The 15,541-nt window shown below is 50.9% G+C and overlaps 1 protein-coding gene across 1 annotated transcript in view; it reads right to left on the bottom strand.

The window, feature by feature from the left end:
- LOC119114115 (golgin subfamily A member 6-like protein 2) overlaps window positions 1–15,398 on the bottom strand; it is a 35,659-nt gene extending 20,261 nt beyond the window's left edge. Inside the window, exons 1-2 of the mRNA XM_037238330.1 lie at window positions 15,337–15,398; window positions 419–573 (exon numbers count right to left, since the gene is read on the bottom strand). Of these exons, the coding sequence (XP_037094225.1) occupies window positions 419–573; window positions 15,337–15,341 (160 nt within the window). The 5' untranslated portion in view covers window positions 15,342–15,398. The remainder of the gene's footprint in view (window positions 1–418; window positions 574–15,336) is intronic.
- Between the last annotated feature and the right edge of the window lie 143 nt (window positions 15,399–15,541).

Here is a 15,541-nt window from a genome sequence, read left to right as displayed (position 1 = left end):
CCCGCTCCCCGTGTTCCTCTCCCTCCCTGCCGTCATCCTCTGTATGGACAGCACACGCACCATTCCCCGTGTTCCTCTCCCTCCCTGCCGACATCCGCTGTAAGGACAGCACGCTTATGGCTCCCGTGTTACTCTCCCTCCCTGCCGACATCCGCTGTAAGGACAGCACGCTCTCCGCCCTCCGTGTTACTCTCCCTCCCTGCCGACATCCGCTGTAAGGACAGCACGCTCCCCGCTCTCCGTGTTACTCTACCTCCCTGCCGACGTCCGCTGCAAGGACAGCACACACACCATTCCCCGTGTTCCTCTCCCTCCCTGCCGTCATCCGCTGTTAGAACAGCACGCTCCCCGCTCCCCGTGTTCCTCTCCCTCCCTGCCGTCATCCGGCGGCAGAGCTCGAACTCCACCGCCCACTCACCACTGCCCACGTCCTGCACAGGCAAGGCGGGCGCTGGGGTCGGCTGGTAGAAGTTGTTGGCCGGCGCTCGCTGCTGGAAGCGCGGCGCCCCGCCATTGCTGCCCAGCCCCGGCAGCGAATTGGGGTTCCCGAACATGCCGCCACCCTTCCGTACGCTGAAAGAAGACGAGGACGTCAACCCACCAGCCAGTGCGGCCATCACTCCAGCGGTTCTATCCCAGGTGCGCGGTTGTGGTCCTGGGTGCGACCAGGCATGCTTCACGCGAGTTAGTTTGTTACTAACGCGTCTGATGTCCTGGACGAGTTCTGTTTGTTTAGTCCTCCCGGTTCGATGTGTAATATGAGCTTTGTCGGCTTGTTATCCAAACCAAACTTTTCACGACTGAACATTCGCCAAGACAAAAACACGCATTCTATGTCAAATAGAATTCAAACGCAAGCACTGAAACTTACACCGCTGAAAAGGTGTAATTCACCGACACACTTCAGGGGTGGGTGCGCTTGTCAGTCTGTGGCTGGCTCTTGTGATGGGTGTGTTACAAATGCCTTCGGTGACGAATACAGGGGACTAGTATCACCACCGATGGCTCTGGCAAGCGCAGCTGACTCCTGGGTCGCCGAAACTTTGCACTGGTCAGGTCATTTTGATCACCTTTCAGGCATGAACAAGCAGTAATGTGAGTAAACAACGGTGTTTCACCTTGAGGATGGCTGCTGCTGTCCATGTCACGGTGGTAGCGAATAAAAAGGTCGCTATGTTTGGGATTCGACCCCTCAAATTCTGCGCATGCGTGGTGGCGAGGCCGCGGAGCTGTTGGTGGCCGGAGACGGCTATCCCCTGCGCTAAAGCCTACGACGCCAGGTTACTGTTGCAAGCGCAGCTGACTTACCAAGGAACTTACTCAAGGAACGCTTTAGTTAGCGTTATATTGTTTTTTTTAATGTAACACGAGCTCTTCTACCTTTTATGGCCAAAGACATTTAGATATAAAGCCAATTTAACTACCGACGTTACCATAACCCTTCCGCCGTTTCCAAAAATAAAAATAAAAAAGGCAAGATGGGTTTGCTCGCTCTTCGCGGATGGCACTGCAATTGCCGGTTGGTCGCATATGACCAAGTGGTGATAGTGCTGTTAAACAGCTTTGTCCGTCTTGCGGGAATAAGACACTTCAGCCGTAAGTAAATACAACCGCAGTAGATATTGTCCGTTGTAAACTTTTTGAAAATGCTGGGTTCAAATCATTTGAAAAGCAGCCTTTTTAACATAGGAAAACATGGCGTGCCATGAAAGTATCTCGAAGAATCCATCTGATATAGATGAGACAGCATTGTAACTATTCTTCCTTGTATAATACACGGGACAATGATCACATGGATATCATAATTTGGCTGCACGCCTTTATCAAAACCAATTTCTCTAATAAATTCAAAAATGCCTGACGATCTTACTCGGTTTTTCATTTTTTAAGCTGCCTTATCTGTATGCGTACAATTCCTCGCAAATACACTTAACAACTTACGTAACTCCTTTAAGATGGAAAATGTTCGTGATACTGAAATAAAGTGGATAAAAAATCCGAGAGGCCCACGCCTGATCAAGCCAAGAACACACACGTTTACTTAGAAGTATTTGAAAGGCGTCACTCGCGTCGTGCTGCTTCACTAGCTTATTGGAAAGCGGCGAGTTCTTGCGTCATTAAGACACTTTCTCTTACTACACCGGACAGCGAAAAAGAGGGTGTCTTTCTTTGTTCTTGAATTCACCATTTATTAACGTATTATCCACCGTCTAATTACAAGGCGACAGAAGACAGCGCACGTACATGGATTACATGTTTCGCTCCAGGGGTGTAGTTCCGCAACTTGAGCTGGAAGGACTGAACCGTGAAAGAGCTAAGGCCTAGGCCCAAAGCCTTGCTTGCGGCTTGTTTTTCTCCTAACTTTAAAGAGGGGGAGGGAGGCTGTGGCCCAAATTGGGGAGACTGACCCCCGAACTGAAAAGGAAACTACACCCCTGTTTGCCCACTTGTGAACAGATAAAAAGCGCATACTTTAGACTGCCTTCACGATCACGCCACCAAATCGGAGAACGTGATCGTCGTCCAGGTCAGTGAGGCATGCAGACGGCGCTGAGGTTTCACTGAGTGGCGTCCTAACAGTATTTGACAAAGCTATGCGACATATCGTGCTGGTGTCCAAAGTGTTTGGGCAGAACAAGGCTAGCCGTTGAAACATCTGCATGTTGCTGTGAGTCGAACTCTGCCCTGGTGGCTTGACATCATCGCGCTTGATGCGCTTCTGGTGGACGTTTCTCATGACCTCTCTCCGACCTGGAACTGCAACATCACGATGATGTAGGTCAGGATGGTGGACCAAATACTGAGCATGGTGGAGCGCCGCAAACAGAACAATCCCACGTTGCCAAGGGTGTCTAGATCGCGCTCGGTCATCTTCTGGGCCAGCGCCGCCTCGCTGCCGAGCTCGGGCCTCTCCCACTCGATCTGCAGCAGCAGCTTCCGGCTCTCTCCGAGCAGATCCAGGACTTCCTGGCTCGCCTCGCACGGGCTGGACAGGGTGGTGACGGCGGAAAGCACGTACACTGCCATGACTCCGAGCTCGACCATGCCAAAGAACGTCATATGGACCATGTTTGCAATCAGTGAAATGTGGGCGAGGATGCCGAACGTCATAGACACGATCAGTTCGGCGGTCATGGCGTCGGTCAGACGGGAGAAACTGAGAGACAGACGCTTCTGAAGCAGTGTGATGCCACGCAGCCTAGCGCAGGTTGGCAGGTAGCTGCCAGTGGCTATGAGCTTCAGCTCGCGATTCACTGTCTTCAGGCCGGTGGTCAGAAGGTTGGTGGCGAGCATGAACTTAAAAGGAATCATTTCGAACGTGCAAAAGAACGTGACATTGCTACAGGTTCTCCAGACTATGCCAATGCAGGCCATCGACAGGGTACGGCAGGTTAAAAAACCTCTGCTGATGGCCATCGCGGAAACCATATTGCCAACGATAAGCAAGACGTACACGAACCAAAGCACGATTGCTCCTCGGCCTTTCTTAAACGTGTTCGCACTGTGCCATCCGAACTCTTTCATGTTTTCCAGGTCTGCGTGAATGCGCACAAACAGAGTTGCGAAGCGTTCCCGACCCCAGACAAATGTGGCGCTTAAGGATAGCCACACAAAAACAAACATGGCTCCGAAGCCGCTCGACTGCGTGATCGCCGTGATGACAGGTTTTCCGGCATCCAACATCGCTATTCCCTGCATCACAAGTCCCCGGACTATCACGAACGAGAAATAGGTCTGCACGCCGTAGAGGACGGTGGCGTACAGGCGCCACAGCCGGCCCGGCCGGCCCGACATGCCGGCGATCTCCAGCAGACGGAGGAAGGCTCGAGTCGCCCCAGTGATTGGGGCGGACTTCCGGACCGCCTCCCCGGCGCCATCCGGGTCTCCCGGCCAGATCACAGAAGGACCAGCCGACTTCCAGGCCAACCTCGCCATAGTGACGTACGAGCTGTCCCCCCGGGTTGATATCGGACGGGGGCGGGTCAGGTGCCAAGTGAAGCCGCGGCTGAACGTGCTGCTCCTCGCGCTGCTGCCGGCAGCGGCGTCAGGTGCTCGTCCTGCGGGCGCTCTGGGACAGGAGCGGTGTTCACCGCCTACCACCGTCAGACGCTCTTTCTCTCGGCTATCTGGAGAAGGAACGGGACTACACCGCCTGAGGTAGTGAGATCTTAGTCGTCTAGGTCCTCGGGGATACAAGCACACCGTCCGGCGGTGTCCGACACCCCGACCTGAGGTCAAGTGAGTCGCCCCACGGTGTGTCCGTCCCCTGTAGAGGCGCGTGCTGCGGATCGAGCCCTGCTCGGCCCGGCACTGGACTGAACTGGGCGCCGGGAGCCGCCGGCAGCCGGAATCGCACCGCAATTACTCAGCTGTCGAAGACCTAAGGCTCGACAAACATTGCAGTCGCGGCAGCCAAACAGCGAGCCATTGACTTCGGCAGGCACGTGGCCGTGGTTCGAAACCACTCAGGTTCTGCTCCTGTTTGCCGGTGGAAACGACCAGCACACAAACGGTGGACGATCGTCTGTTCGCTTCGGTTGCCTGAGCAGCGGCACTCGCCGTGATGAACCACCCGCCGTCTCGAACTGTGTGAGGTGGCGATGGCGGCGCGGCTGCTCAGCACGGCGCTCAAGGCTCCGATCAATAGCGGAATGTTGCGACCAAAGTCACGTGCCGCAATGCTTGACACGGTTCTTCCTGCTCTCTCAGGTCACCCGATCTTTGGGGTAGCCGGTGTCAACGGCCGCAGGCCATCTCAGTCAGGCGCGTGGCAAGCACCTAAAGCGACTCGACCCCCCCCCCCCCCCTCCCGCCATGGGCACGTGAATCGGTACGCGGCCGCTCTCACGAACTTGACATCGAGGTGGACGTAATGTTGGGTTATCCATGCGATTGTGATCTAAGTCCATAGTCCACAAAAACAGAACAACACAGTCCCGCAACTCCATAAATGATTTCCATTTGTTGCTTTTCAACTTCCCCGTGGTCAATTTTAAAGATGACTATTGCTATCAACGTTTACCACACAACTGTATGCCAGCAGCAGCATGAAAGTAGGCTACAGAATGTAGTCACACGACGCACTCGCGCAGCATTTACATAATTCCAAGCAAATGTCCCATGTCAAGTATGATCGTATCATTTGCATTTTGGGGATGCTGGCATGCATACCTCTATAAGGAGATTGTACGTGTAAGAAATAGTTTGAAAGGCATTGGATTTCAGCTGCCTTGAATTGGCTGATCTGAGGTACTTTTTCATTTAATGTCAATGTTCAAATCTTTTTGAGATGAAAAAATGACGCAGCTTAAGGCCCACGTTTTGTTGCCTTATACGTTTATCAGATATGAGTTTGTTACTTTAAACCTTCCCAAAGCACATCCGGTACTCAATATAGTAATCCTGTCGATGAATAAAAATACAACTACTTGCAGCCTGGCAATGACGGACCGCATTAAACATGCTTTTGAAAGGAGAAAAAAAATATTACAAAACAAGCCGGAGATACGTTTTAGAAATGTTCACATTTAGATGTACCCTGTTAAAGGCGGTGATCGGAGGTGCTCGGTGAAGCGCAGATGCACATATAATGTTTTATAAATTTTCACATTTGGATATATCCTGTTAAAAGCGGTGATTGGAGGTCCTCGGTGACGCGCAGGTGCACATATAATGTTTTAGAAATTTTCACATTTGGATATATCTGTTAAAAGCGGTGATCGGAGATCCTCGGTGAAGCACAGGTGCACGTATAATAAGTTTGCTGCGCAATGCGAGGCTCGGTAAATGTAGAAACATCGTCTCAAAGCGGTTTAAACCACATGACCGCAAGTTCCGGTAGAAAAAATGCGGATTGGTAGGTGGGATAGGACAAAGCAATGATCGAGTTTGGCGAGCTAGCTCCTGATGCCCATATAACATGTTGCCGCGTAATCCTGACCGGAATGATGCTAACCTGCGTATCAAAGATGAAAAGTCGTCATGCTGTCTTGTACAAGCATGTGCAGCTGCCATGAGCGTGGGCTGAACAGACTCGTGCTTTTCGGCGTCGCTTCCGCTGTCGCAGCTGTCATCGATCGCGCTAACAGGCTGAGAGTATGCGCTTACTTGCCCGCGCGTAAGTCTCTGCCGAGTTGTTTGTACAGTACACTGCTCTCTGTACGGTGCATGTTTGTGCAAGCATCGCCGGGTGTCGGCAGCGTGGCGATGGGGGTGAATTCATTGCTTTTGGATTTACGAAAACCCCTGATGCGTTAAAGGTGACGAAACTGTAGGCATGTGGTATGCACGGACTTGTACGCTTGCGTGTGAAACTCTTGTATTCGTCTTTCGTGCTTTTAGAGCCGTTTTTCTGTGCCGGTAATGAATTGCAGCCACCTGGCAAGGGCGGGTCACGGAGTGAGAGCGTGACGGACCAATCAGCGGCCGCCCCGTTATTTGACGCAACTTCGCGCAGACACCCCCCCCCCCCCCCCCCCCCCGGCGTGGCGCCGGACTCGGCAGCGGAGTGAACGACATAAAAAAGACAGATTTGTTCATGAACCGTATGATTCCACGATGTGTTAATAGATTCGAAAATAGAAGAAAGGACAAAAAGCCCATTCGTCTGTACAGGTGGCACTTCTCCATCGAGAATTTTCCGATATAACACCTTGTCCTCGCCTGTATCCCCCTCGAAGCAAGAATGCCTATGACATCCATTGTTCATCTGATATACGTCACTGAGTGGCCTGGACTAGACTCTCAAGACTTTAACACTAAATGTCAACTCCAATTACAACTGGGAGCGGGTCCATGGTTGGTTGGATTCAAAATCAATCCCTGGCTCAAGGTCATGAGCTACTTTGACTCGAGTACAGTACTTTTACTTTAATAATGAGTAAGGCTAGACGTGATCTTTATTCGACGATTTTATTCCGACGAACAATGCACACACAATCAGATTCCGACTGCGGCCCAAGCTTTAATCACAAGGACCAAAATTATGATCGGAAGATGTCCGCGATCGTGATCTTGCATAAGTTTGAACCCATTGGCTCCGCTGCTGGTCAGGTCTGAGCAATATGGGGTTGTTAAAGCATTTGTTTCCATGCAACACCGTGTCCATGGGCGTGACGCTTATGTTGTAAGTATTGAGTGGCCCTGCCTCCTTTTTCCTTCCCGCTGGCCGAGACTTTACAAATCAATTAAGCTTGCAGCCAATCCTGAAATAGCTTACTCCAACCGATGACCCATCCAATAAGGTGGGGGCCATTGCAATGATTCTAGCGAAAGTCTATCGTACACCTCCCATTCAACGCCCTACGTCAAGGCGAGACATTTCGTCGTGAAGAAAGATAGCTTGTTGCGTAGCACAGCCTCTTGACAAATTACCAAGAAGGTCAGCTTGTCCAGCCTGCGTTGTGGCCACCGGCTGCTGCAGCTGTGGACGGCCGTAGCGTATCGTGCCGACGGCTAACACTTCTGTAGAGCCCGCTGGGAGCCGGGGAAGACGGATGGGCCCCCTGTCATGCGACTGCGATGCGGGTGACAGCGTGCACTGTTTTGACGCGCGAAATGCATGATGCTTCATGTTGCTTTTGGGTACACTGGCTCCCATGTTTGCTCGTCCTATGTGGCAGGCGGCGGCGGTGTTGGTGGTAGTGAAGCCGCGTCCGTGCCGCCGCGCCTATCACCGGTCGTTGACCCAGCGAGGTGGACTGATCTGGAGCCTGACCTCTACCTGACCTCTACCTGACCTTTACCTGACCTGACCGCGCCGCCCGGACCCCTCCAATCGGCGGTGGTGTGCCACAAGCCACCGGCTGGACCGGGCGGCACGACTCCGCCTGGTTACCACCAACAGCTGGCTGTCCTAGTGACCGGCCAACGGCTGCGACGCCCGCCGCCGGCCTGCCGGTCGATAGCGTGGGACGCCGAACTGAGGTCAGGCCGCGGCTTAGACGGCCCAGCCGGGGCTGACCACCAGGCTGTAGCTCTGAGGCCGACTTCACCAAAAGAACCTCGTCATGATCGTATACAGGGGAAACCGACAACACAAAATCCACGCCGCCGGGTTTGCTTTTTACGAGAATTTCCGGACTTCGGTATCTCTGTCGTCGATGGTGCGAGCGACGTTGCCCACGATCATGCGCTTGAAAGTGTAAATAATGAGGAGGTCGTGGATTAAGCATTCAACTGAATGAACATTGGCCGCGCACATATTTGACCCGGGGCTGCACCACTCTACACCGAAAATGGTCATAGGTTGCCCTTCCGCGCTGGAGATTTCCTTATTTCTCTCAGGGAAATTAGGAAATCTCCAGCAAGCAAAACGTTGTCTTGAGATTCTGCGCTGTCATGCCATGGACCAACCCGAAGAAAACTCTGAAAGGTTGTGCTCGCAACCTTCATAACCTTTACCTCGCTAGACGGGCCGCAGAGAGCACCCAAACTTTTGGCAAAAATAATTTCTTAACGGGTCATTTTGTGCTAACTCAACCAACGACAGATTCTTTGACAGTCGACCGTCTGGGATTTCGACAAGATTTTGTCAAGCAGAATTCTGCCTCCCTCTAAACAAATGTATAGGAAACTTAGCGTGATTGGAGCGACCGTTTTTAAGTTAAGATTTTTTTCATTCCATATTTTAGAAAAAAGTATTTTCTAAGACCATATGAGAAAAAGCATTTATCACGGGCCCAAAGTAAAGCAACGTGGCAGTCGGCCGTAAGCACGGACACATTTTAGTTCTATCAATGAACTACAAGTATCATCTTAAATACATACATATACTGAGTGCTAAATTCTTAAACTTAGTGCTAAAAAACAGCCCACGAAAAAGCCACTGTGGCGGAGCAACTGGAACAGCAACAACCTCACTGCGCGAGCTAGTCTCCATAGGCCAGTGGACAACCAAATCATCATGCCAAGGGGCGTGCTTGACTTCTGTATCCCGGATCAGATTCCACCGACTGTTTTAGGAAGGGAGCGGAATTATATACCATCGTTCTCCCCCTCCCCAAAGAAACAGCAGCAAGACTTAAGCCACCATAGCGTTGATCTGCAGTTTTGGGCTGCATTTTGCTTATGTGTAGCCCAACCAAAAGCCTGGCCTGCGCAGAAGCTAGGACAGGAGTGGCCTGTGCGTTTGCCTGTATTATATTTGGTGTTTAAGGAAGCATCCGAATAATTGATCTTTGTTCTTTTTGGTTACGTTCGCCGCCTGGCCCATTTCGGTGGGCTTGGAATCTTTAACCTGCCCTGGAATCACGATAGTCTTGTAGTTCCTGACAGCCTAGTGATGTTTCTAGGATGCATTATGCTACGATTCTTATTGAAATTTGCATTAAGCTTGATTTTAACATTCAACATGTTTGTGGTATCAGCATATTTCACACCTTGAGACATGCATTTCCTACACAGCCGGGTGGGGACCAAGTTAACACCCCCTCCCCCCACCCGATGCTTCTTTCCAAAATCAATCCCGAACGGTGCGGCGTAGCTGTGTCAAATGTTGCATATCTGTAAGCGATGGAAGAGCAAATCTTAGGGTGTCCAATATTTAGACGTACTTTGTTAGGTCGCTGACCTACGCCAGGTCAAAATTACACCGTGGATTCAGCACAGGCAGTTTCTAGATAGTCGTTCAATTTGATGCAACAACGGAATGTTAGACGGAGCCATGCATTTCTGAGATGATTTCTTAGGCAGCAAAACAGTTAAGCGAATAAATTGCATTGGCCTAGCGGCAGCTATAAAAGTTACACCAAGGTGAAAATCAACTTGTCTTTTACTCAAGGGCTTGCTATATTAGGGAGTTTCTGGTACTCATTTTGAAGTTATTAATAACATAGACCACATCCTACATCTTCCATGGAATTCTCTCGAGGTTGAAACATGTCACTGACCCAAAATGACCCAGATCATCCTCTTGTTTGGAACATACCGCCTAGCGTAATTAGTGACGCTTATTCAAATGCAAAAATCAAAGCAGTCTTGTATTTTTGTCACCATGACCTTCTAAAGGTCAAACAAGGCCACCGACCTTCTATGAGCATCAGCCACCTTTTTCTAAGAACAGGTATCTAGGTTTATATCGGTTGTATGAGAAGGTCTGGGGGGCACTTTCAACACCAGTCTGGAGTTTGACCTTGTTTGACTTTATTTAACCAGAAGATCATGACCTAGGAACCTCAGGTTTTTACGCAAATAAGTTCACATACAGGCCAACACACCTTGCGAGTCTAATGTCTTTAGCTTCCTTCGTTTTTTTTCATTTTTAGGAGGTCAAGGACTCCCACCTGAGCAAAGGGTATTCAATTTGTTACCCGGGCGGGCATTAATATAAATGTCATTAGGAAAGAGTGACAGGAAATGCATTTCTTGAACAGGAGAGCAGATTACGATGCGCTTTCCCCCCCCCCTCCCCCCCCACTAATATTTGTTCAAGGACACCCCTTCGGCGTATCGTGCAATCACGCGCCAGTTTTTGGTCGCCCCTGAAACGTTTGTTGTGTGTGTTTCGACACAAAAACGTATGCTTTGCACGCCTGGTTTTCAAGTAGCGGTGCTTCGCTAGAAACACTGTACAGCGATCTACGTCGACTCAGGCGGCGGACGGCAACAGAAATCACGAGGCCCCGAATCAAGCCGTTGAAATGTGTGTGTGTGTGTGTGTGTGTGTGTGTGTGTGTGTGTGTGTGTGTGTGTGTGTGTGTGTGTGTGTGTGTGTGTGTGTGTGTGCCGATAAACCTTCCAAATGTTTCAGTGACCGACGCCCAATAGGTCTCCGTCGGCGATTGGCGGCGAATCCCCGATCTTGTCCAGACTGTTGATAGCTAAAATCATTTAAAAGTCTCTCAGTCACTAAAGACTCGAGTCAGAGACCGCTCAGAGTCGGAAAGCCGCGTCACGTAGCCAATAGCTCCAACTAGAGCATCATAAAGTTCATTTCGTCTTGCGCCAACGTCTGCAATGTGTTTGTTTCGTCGCGGGACGCAACAGACTCACTTATGGTCTCGATCGAAGCGTTCTGTGTATCATTTCACTAAAAACGAACGCCTCGGTACAGTGTGCGCTGACAAGGAGACACATCTGGTGACATAGTTCAATGTCGCTGAGGATGCAAAAGTGCACCGGAGGGGAGCGCTGAAGTTGACGGATATTAGCAAATGTTACGTAATGGGGAAATATGCAATCTTTAGGGCTCCAGCATATGGATCATTGGTGCTCGAATCAAATGAATACCTTTATTCCCACAAAATATTCCGAAGGTCCTGTAAATGAACCAAGCGTGCGATTGTATGATTAAGGAAAATTCCTTCTGGAAAAAAAATGGGAAAACCGCTCCGAGAACACCAGGCATGCCAAATTCCTGACCTCATCAGTGTTCCGGCGCGACCTTGAGTTTCACGACTTCTTGCTGCGGGGAGACCGGAAAGGCCGCCGAACATCGCCTCACTGGCAGCCACGCTGATCGGCACTGACGACCAAGCGGGGCAGAGCAGGGCACTGCGAGCCTGCCGCAGCCCCGCGCTCTCACCATTACTTATTGAGGCGTCCGGCGCTGGCCACGAGGGGTGGTGTACCCCGAGGCAGGATCTGCAGAATGTAGTCCAGTGACGTGTGTTTGGTCTCCTGCAATCCCATGGTGTCATGGAAAGGTCTGTGTTTGCGAGTTGTCGCTTCTAAGGCTGACTATGCGTATTAAATGAGACAAAAATGATTTGGAGCCAATGTTTTGATGACTAAGGCGCCATACATGAGCGGAGGGCTGTGTCCTTTTAAGAGGCTTTGCCAAAACTTCCCAAAACACGCTAAAAGCCGAAGCCACCGAAAGATCATGTTTTCATCCCCAACCACGCTATAGGAAATCTTGGGCAATTCTGGCTCGGGCACCACAGGGCAGTTGGGTCTGTTAATCTCCCTGAAAAGTTGGTATGTGTCTTTTCGTTGCATTCGTCCTCCAATCAAAAGCAGGATTGCTTTCAAGCCGACGTTTTCAAATCACAACAAATCCCAAACATACGAAATATCGCCACTTTGCAATCTATCCCCAGGCGTAACGGCGTGGGCCGAAATGCCACCATATTGCAAGTAACATTACGTCGTTTCTATTGACCTGCTATAGGATCCGAACTGACACCAATTTTTTGGAATTATTGTAGTTCAAAGAGCAGGTTCTTGGAGAAAAGAGACACTAATAAGGCATGTCTACATACCTAAAGAGCTGAAATGTTTGTAGATCGACCATATGTGCCCTCACTCTGATCCGCCGTTTTTCATAACAAGGGCTGATAAAGATGGAGGGGTTGATGTCCCCCTGCCGTTCCCAATCTAAGAGAAGTAGGGCTCAATGAAAAACACCTGTAGATTGTTCTCAGTGCGGTCTCGCGATTGGTAGTTAATTGCATGAGAGAAGATTAGTATTTGACCCTATTATGCCATGCCAAAGGCCATGTTTTCCTTTAAGTCAAACTTTTTACATGCTCATACGCACGCGACTATGCCTTACTGCGACACGAAACCTAAACAGGCATAATCCGTATTTAGTTTAGTACAAATTGAATAGCGTGATGTGTTTTAAGCACATGTTAATGATACATGACTTCGGTAATGCAACAATGTTGGCCCACCGCGCGTGTTCCGCAGCATCGTCGGTTGCCGTCCGCCTCCCACGCCGGCCGTAGATCGCCGTGCAGTGTTCCTCAAAAATCACCGTTGCCCCAGAACCAGAAAAGCTAAGAGCATGCCTTGGGTGTCAACGCGTGCCATAAATACCCCGTAGGTTACAAAAACGTCACGATTACACGACGTGGTGGCGAGGTATCCTCGGAAAGTCTTAGGGGTTGGGGTCGCATCGCCTCCCCCCCCCCCCCCCCCCCCCCCCCCCCCCCCACTCCCACTCCATCCGCTATCAGGACAAGGGTTAAAGGGATTGTTCCACATCTAAAAATATTTAGGCAACCACCAGATATGATGAAACAAGCTCCCTTTCAAGGGAATGTGTCTAGTCAAGTTAGGATTTTTGACTGTGCACGTAGGATGGAAGGGAATTTTGATTTACAAATTTTGATGTCATTGGTTTCTACAAAGTCGCCTCCACTGACGAGATATTGCCACAGCCCCCAAATTCTCTTTGGTTTTTATGAAAGAATCAATTAATCGCGTAGCCTCCAAGTAATATTCTCTACTAAATACGTCGACATCGTTGCGAAGGTATGGTTAGCTGTAGCCAAAGGCTTTTCGAGGATGTCGCTTGTCAGCGCTGACAGCAGCTTGCGAACGCGGCGATGGCGGTGGCCATTATGCTGATGTTTTTTGTTTACATTGAGCACCATGCACCAGCCTCTAGGGAAATGCGATTGTTCTACGTTACCTAGCAACCAAAATAATGTTCATCTCCCTAGCGCGCAGTTAATCGCCACATTTAGGCCAATGCATTGGTCCTTTCCTGCCTGCTGATTGGTTTATCTTTTAGGATTGCATTTTTCCACTCACAGCTATCGATGGGATCGATAAAAGTAATTAAATCAAAACTGTTGCAAGACTTAATTCCACGTTTAGCGACCAAATTTAACCATAGATAATTGCTACATCCTCCTTGGGCAAGTATTGAGAAAACCAAAAACGTTAGACACACCCGCTTCAGCTACTGGTAGGCCTTTGAGCGCAAAGAACTACTCTCGAGAATATAATTCTACTTTTTAGTAAATAGGTTCCTCAATACACCGTTTTATTACGCCATGAAACATTTGAATGACGTCAGAGTCGCTGCCAGACTGGACGTGTCAGAGCTTTCACTAAATCGGACGGACTGCCTCACTTATAGTACTTTAAACTTACCGACAGGTGGCTCGGTAAAAATGGGTGTTTGCTGAACACGAATGTCGTTATATGGGCGTGCTTTGGCCCTGCCTCGTTGTATTCTTGCATTATTGTCCGTAATTATATTTTTCTTGCTTGCATTCACATACCTGTCCATGGGTCATTTCTGAAGTTATTTGATTCTCTTTCTCGTCTCATTTCTGTCATAAGTAGTATCACTGCACAAATTTCGTTATTATAGGGCACAAAACTTGATTCGTGCCCAAATTTTTTAATCAGCAAATTTAACCCGCTGTTCGGCCAACTGCTGTCCGCTGATGTCTCGAATCGTGCCGACGCACGCCAGGCATAAATAATTCGGCGATCATAATTTGATGACCTTGAGCACCCCATGGCCATTCAAAATGCGGGATTTGTGTGACAATTCAGTGGCATCATATACACCTGGACGATCTTCAAGCAGACCGCGCGAAGCAGTTCTGACGATAATCCCTTTTATCCTGAATAAAGGTGACACTTCCGACATTTCTGCAGGGCGGACGTGATAGGCGCTCACATAATCTTAAAAAGCAGCGGCAGTCAGTATTCACGGCACGCTTGTGGAGCCGAAACATCCAGCGCTCAGCAGATGTCTATGAAGAAGAGCGACCGGTAACTGCAGCATGTCTATGGGAACGAAAGTGGTCAAAGTTGAAGGTGGAAAGTGGAAAGTGGAAAGTGGTCAGAGTCAACAGGTCAGACAGAGAAGGGGAGAGTACTTACAATATGCCTACGGAACGAGAGCGGTCAGTGTCTACATGTCCGCAGAGAGGGGCCGGTCAGCACTTACAACGTGTCTGCGGAGCGGGGGTGGACTGGACAGTGCCTGCGGACTGGGGTTGACAGTGCGCGCAGTATGTCTGCGGAGCGGGGCCGGTCAGCACTTACGTGTCTGCAGAGCGAGGCGGTCAGCACTTACGTGTCTGTAGAGCGGGCCGGTCAGCACTTACGTGTCTGCGGAGCGGGGCGGGTCAGCGCTTACGTGTCTGCAGAGCGGGGCGGTAAGCGTTTACATGCGGAGCGGGGCCGGTCAGCGCTTACATCATATCTGCGGAGCGGGGCCGGTCAGCGCCTACGTGTCTGTAGAGCGGGGCAGGTCAGCACTTACGTGTCTGCAGAGCGGGGCCGGTCAGCGCTTACGTGTCTGCAGAGCGGGGCCGGTCAGCACTTACGTGTCTGCAGAGCGGGGCGGTCAGCGCTTACGTGTCTGCAGAGCGGGCCGGTCAGCACTTACGTGTCTGCAGAGCGGGGCGGTCAGCGCATACGTGTCTGCAGAGCGGGGCGGTCAGCGCTTACGTGTCTGCAGAGCGGGGCGGTCAGCGCTGACGTGTCTGCAGAGCGGGGCGGTCAGCGCTTACGTGTCTGCAGAGCGGGGCGGTCAGCGCTTACGTGTCTGCAGAGCGGGGGCGGGTCAGCGCTTACGTGTCTGCAGAGCGGGGAGGTCAGCGCTTACATCATGTCTGCGGAGCGGGGCCGGTCAGCACTTACAACATGTCTGCGGAGCGGGAGTGGCCTGCGGGCTGCGGCGGACGAGCAGCTGCGCCCGGCCGTCTCCGCTACATCCCCGCCGTGCGCCGGGCACGACCACAGCACAGCACGGCACGGCGCGGCACGGCAGGGCAGGGCTACTGCGGTGGCGCGGCCGCAGCGCCGTGCGTCACCGGCGACACGCCGTCGCCAGGGCGCCCGAAGT

This window comes from Pollicipes pollicipes, unplaced genomic scaffold (assembly GCF_011947565.3).
Source record: "Pollicipes pollicipes isolate AB1234 unplaced genomic scaffold, Ppol_2.1 Scaffold_7262;HRSCAF=8765_pilon_pilon_pilon, whole genome shotgun sequence".
Classification (NCBI taxonomy): domain Eukaryota; kingdom Metazoa; phylum Arthropoda; class Thecostraca; order Pollicipedomorpha; family Pollicipedidae; genus Pollicipes; species Pollicipes pollicipes.
The sequence above is the reverse complement of the archived record's forward strand: the minus strand, read 5'-3'. Positions and strand labels throughout refer to the sequence as shown.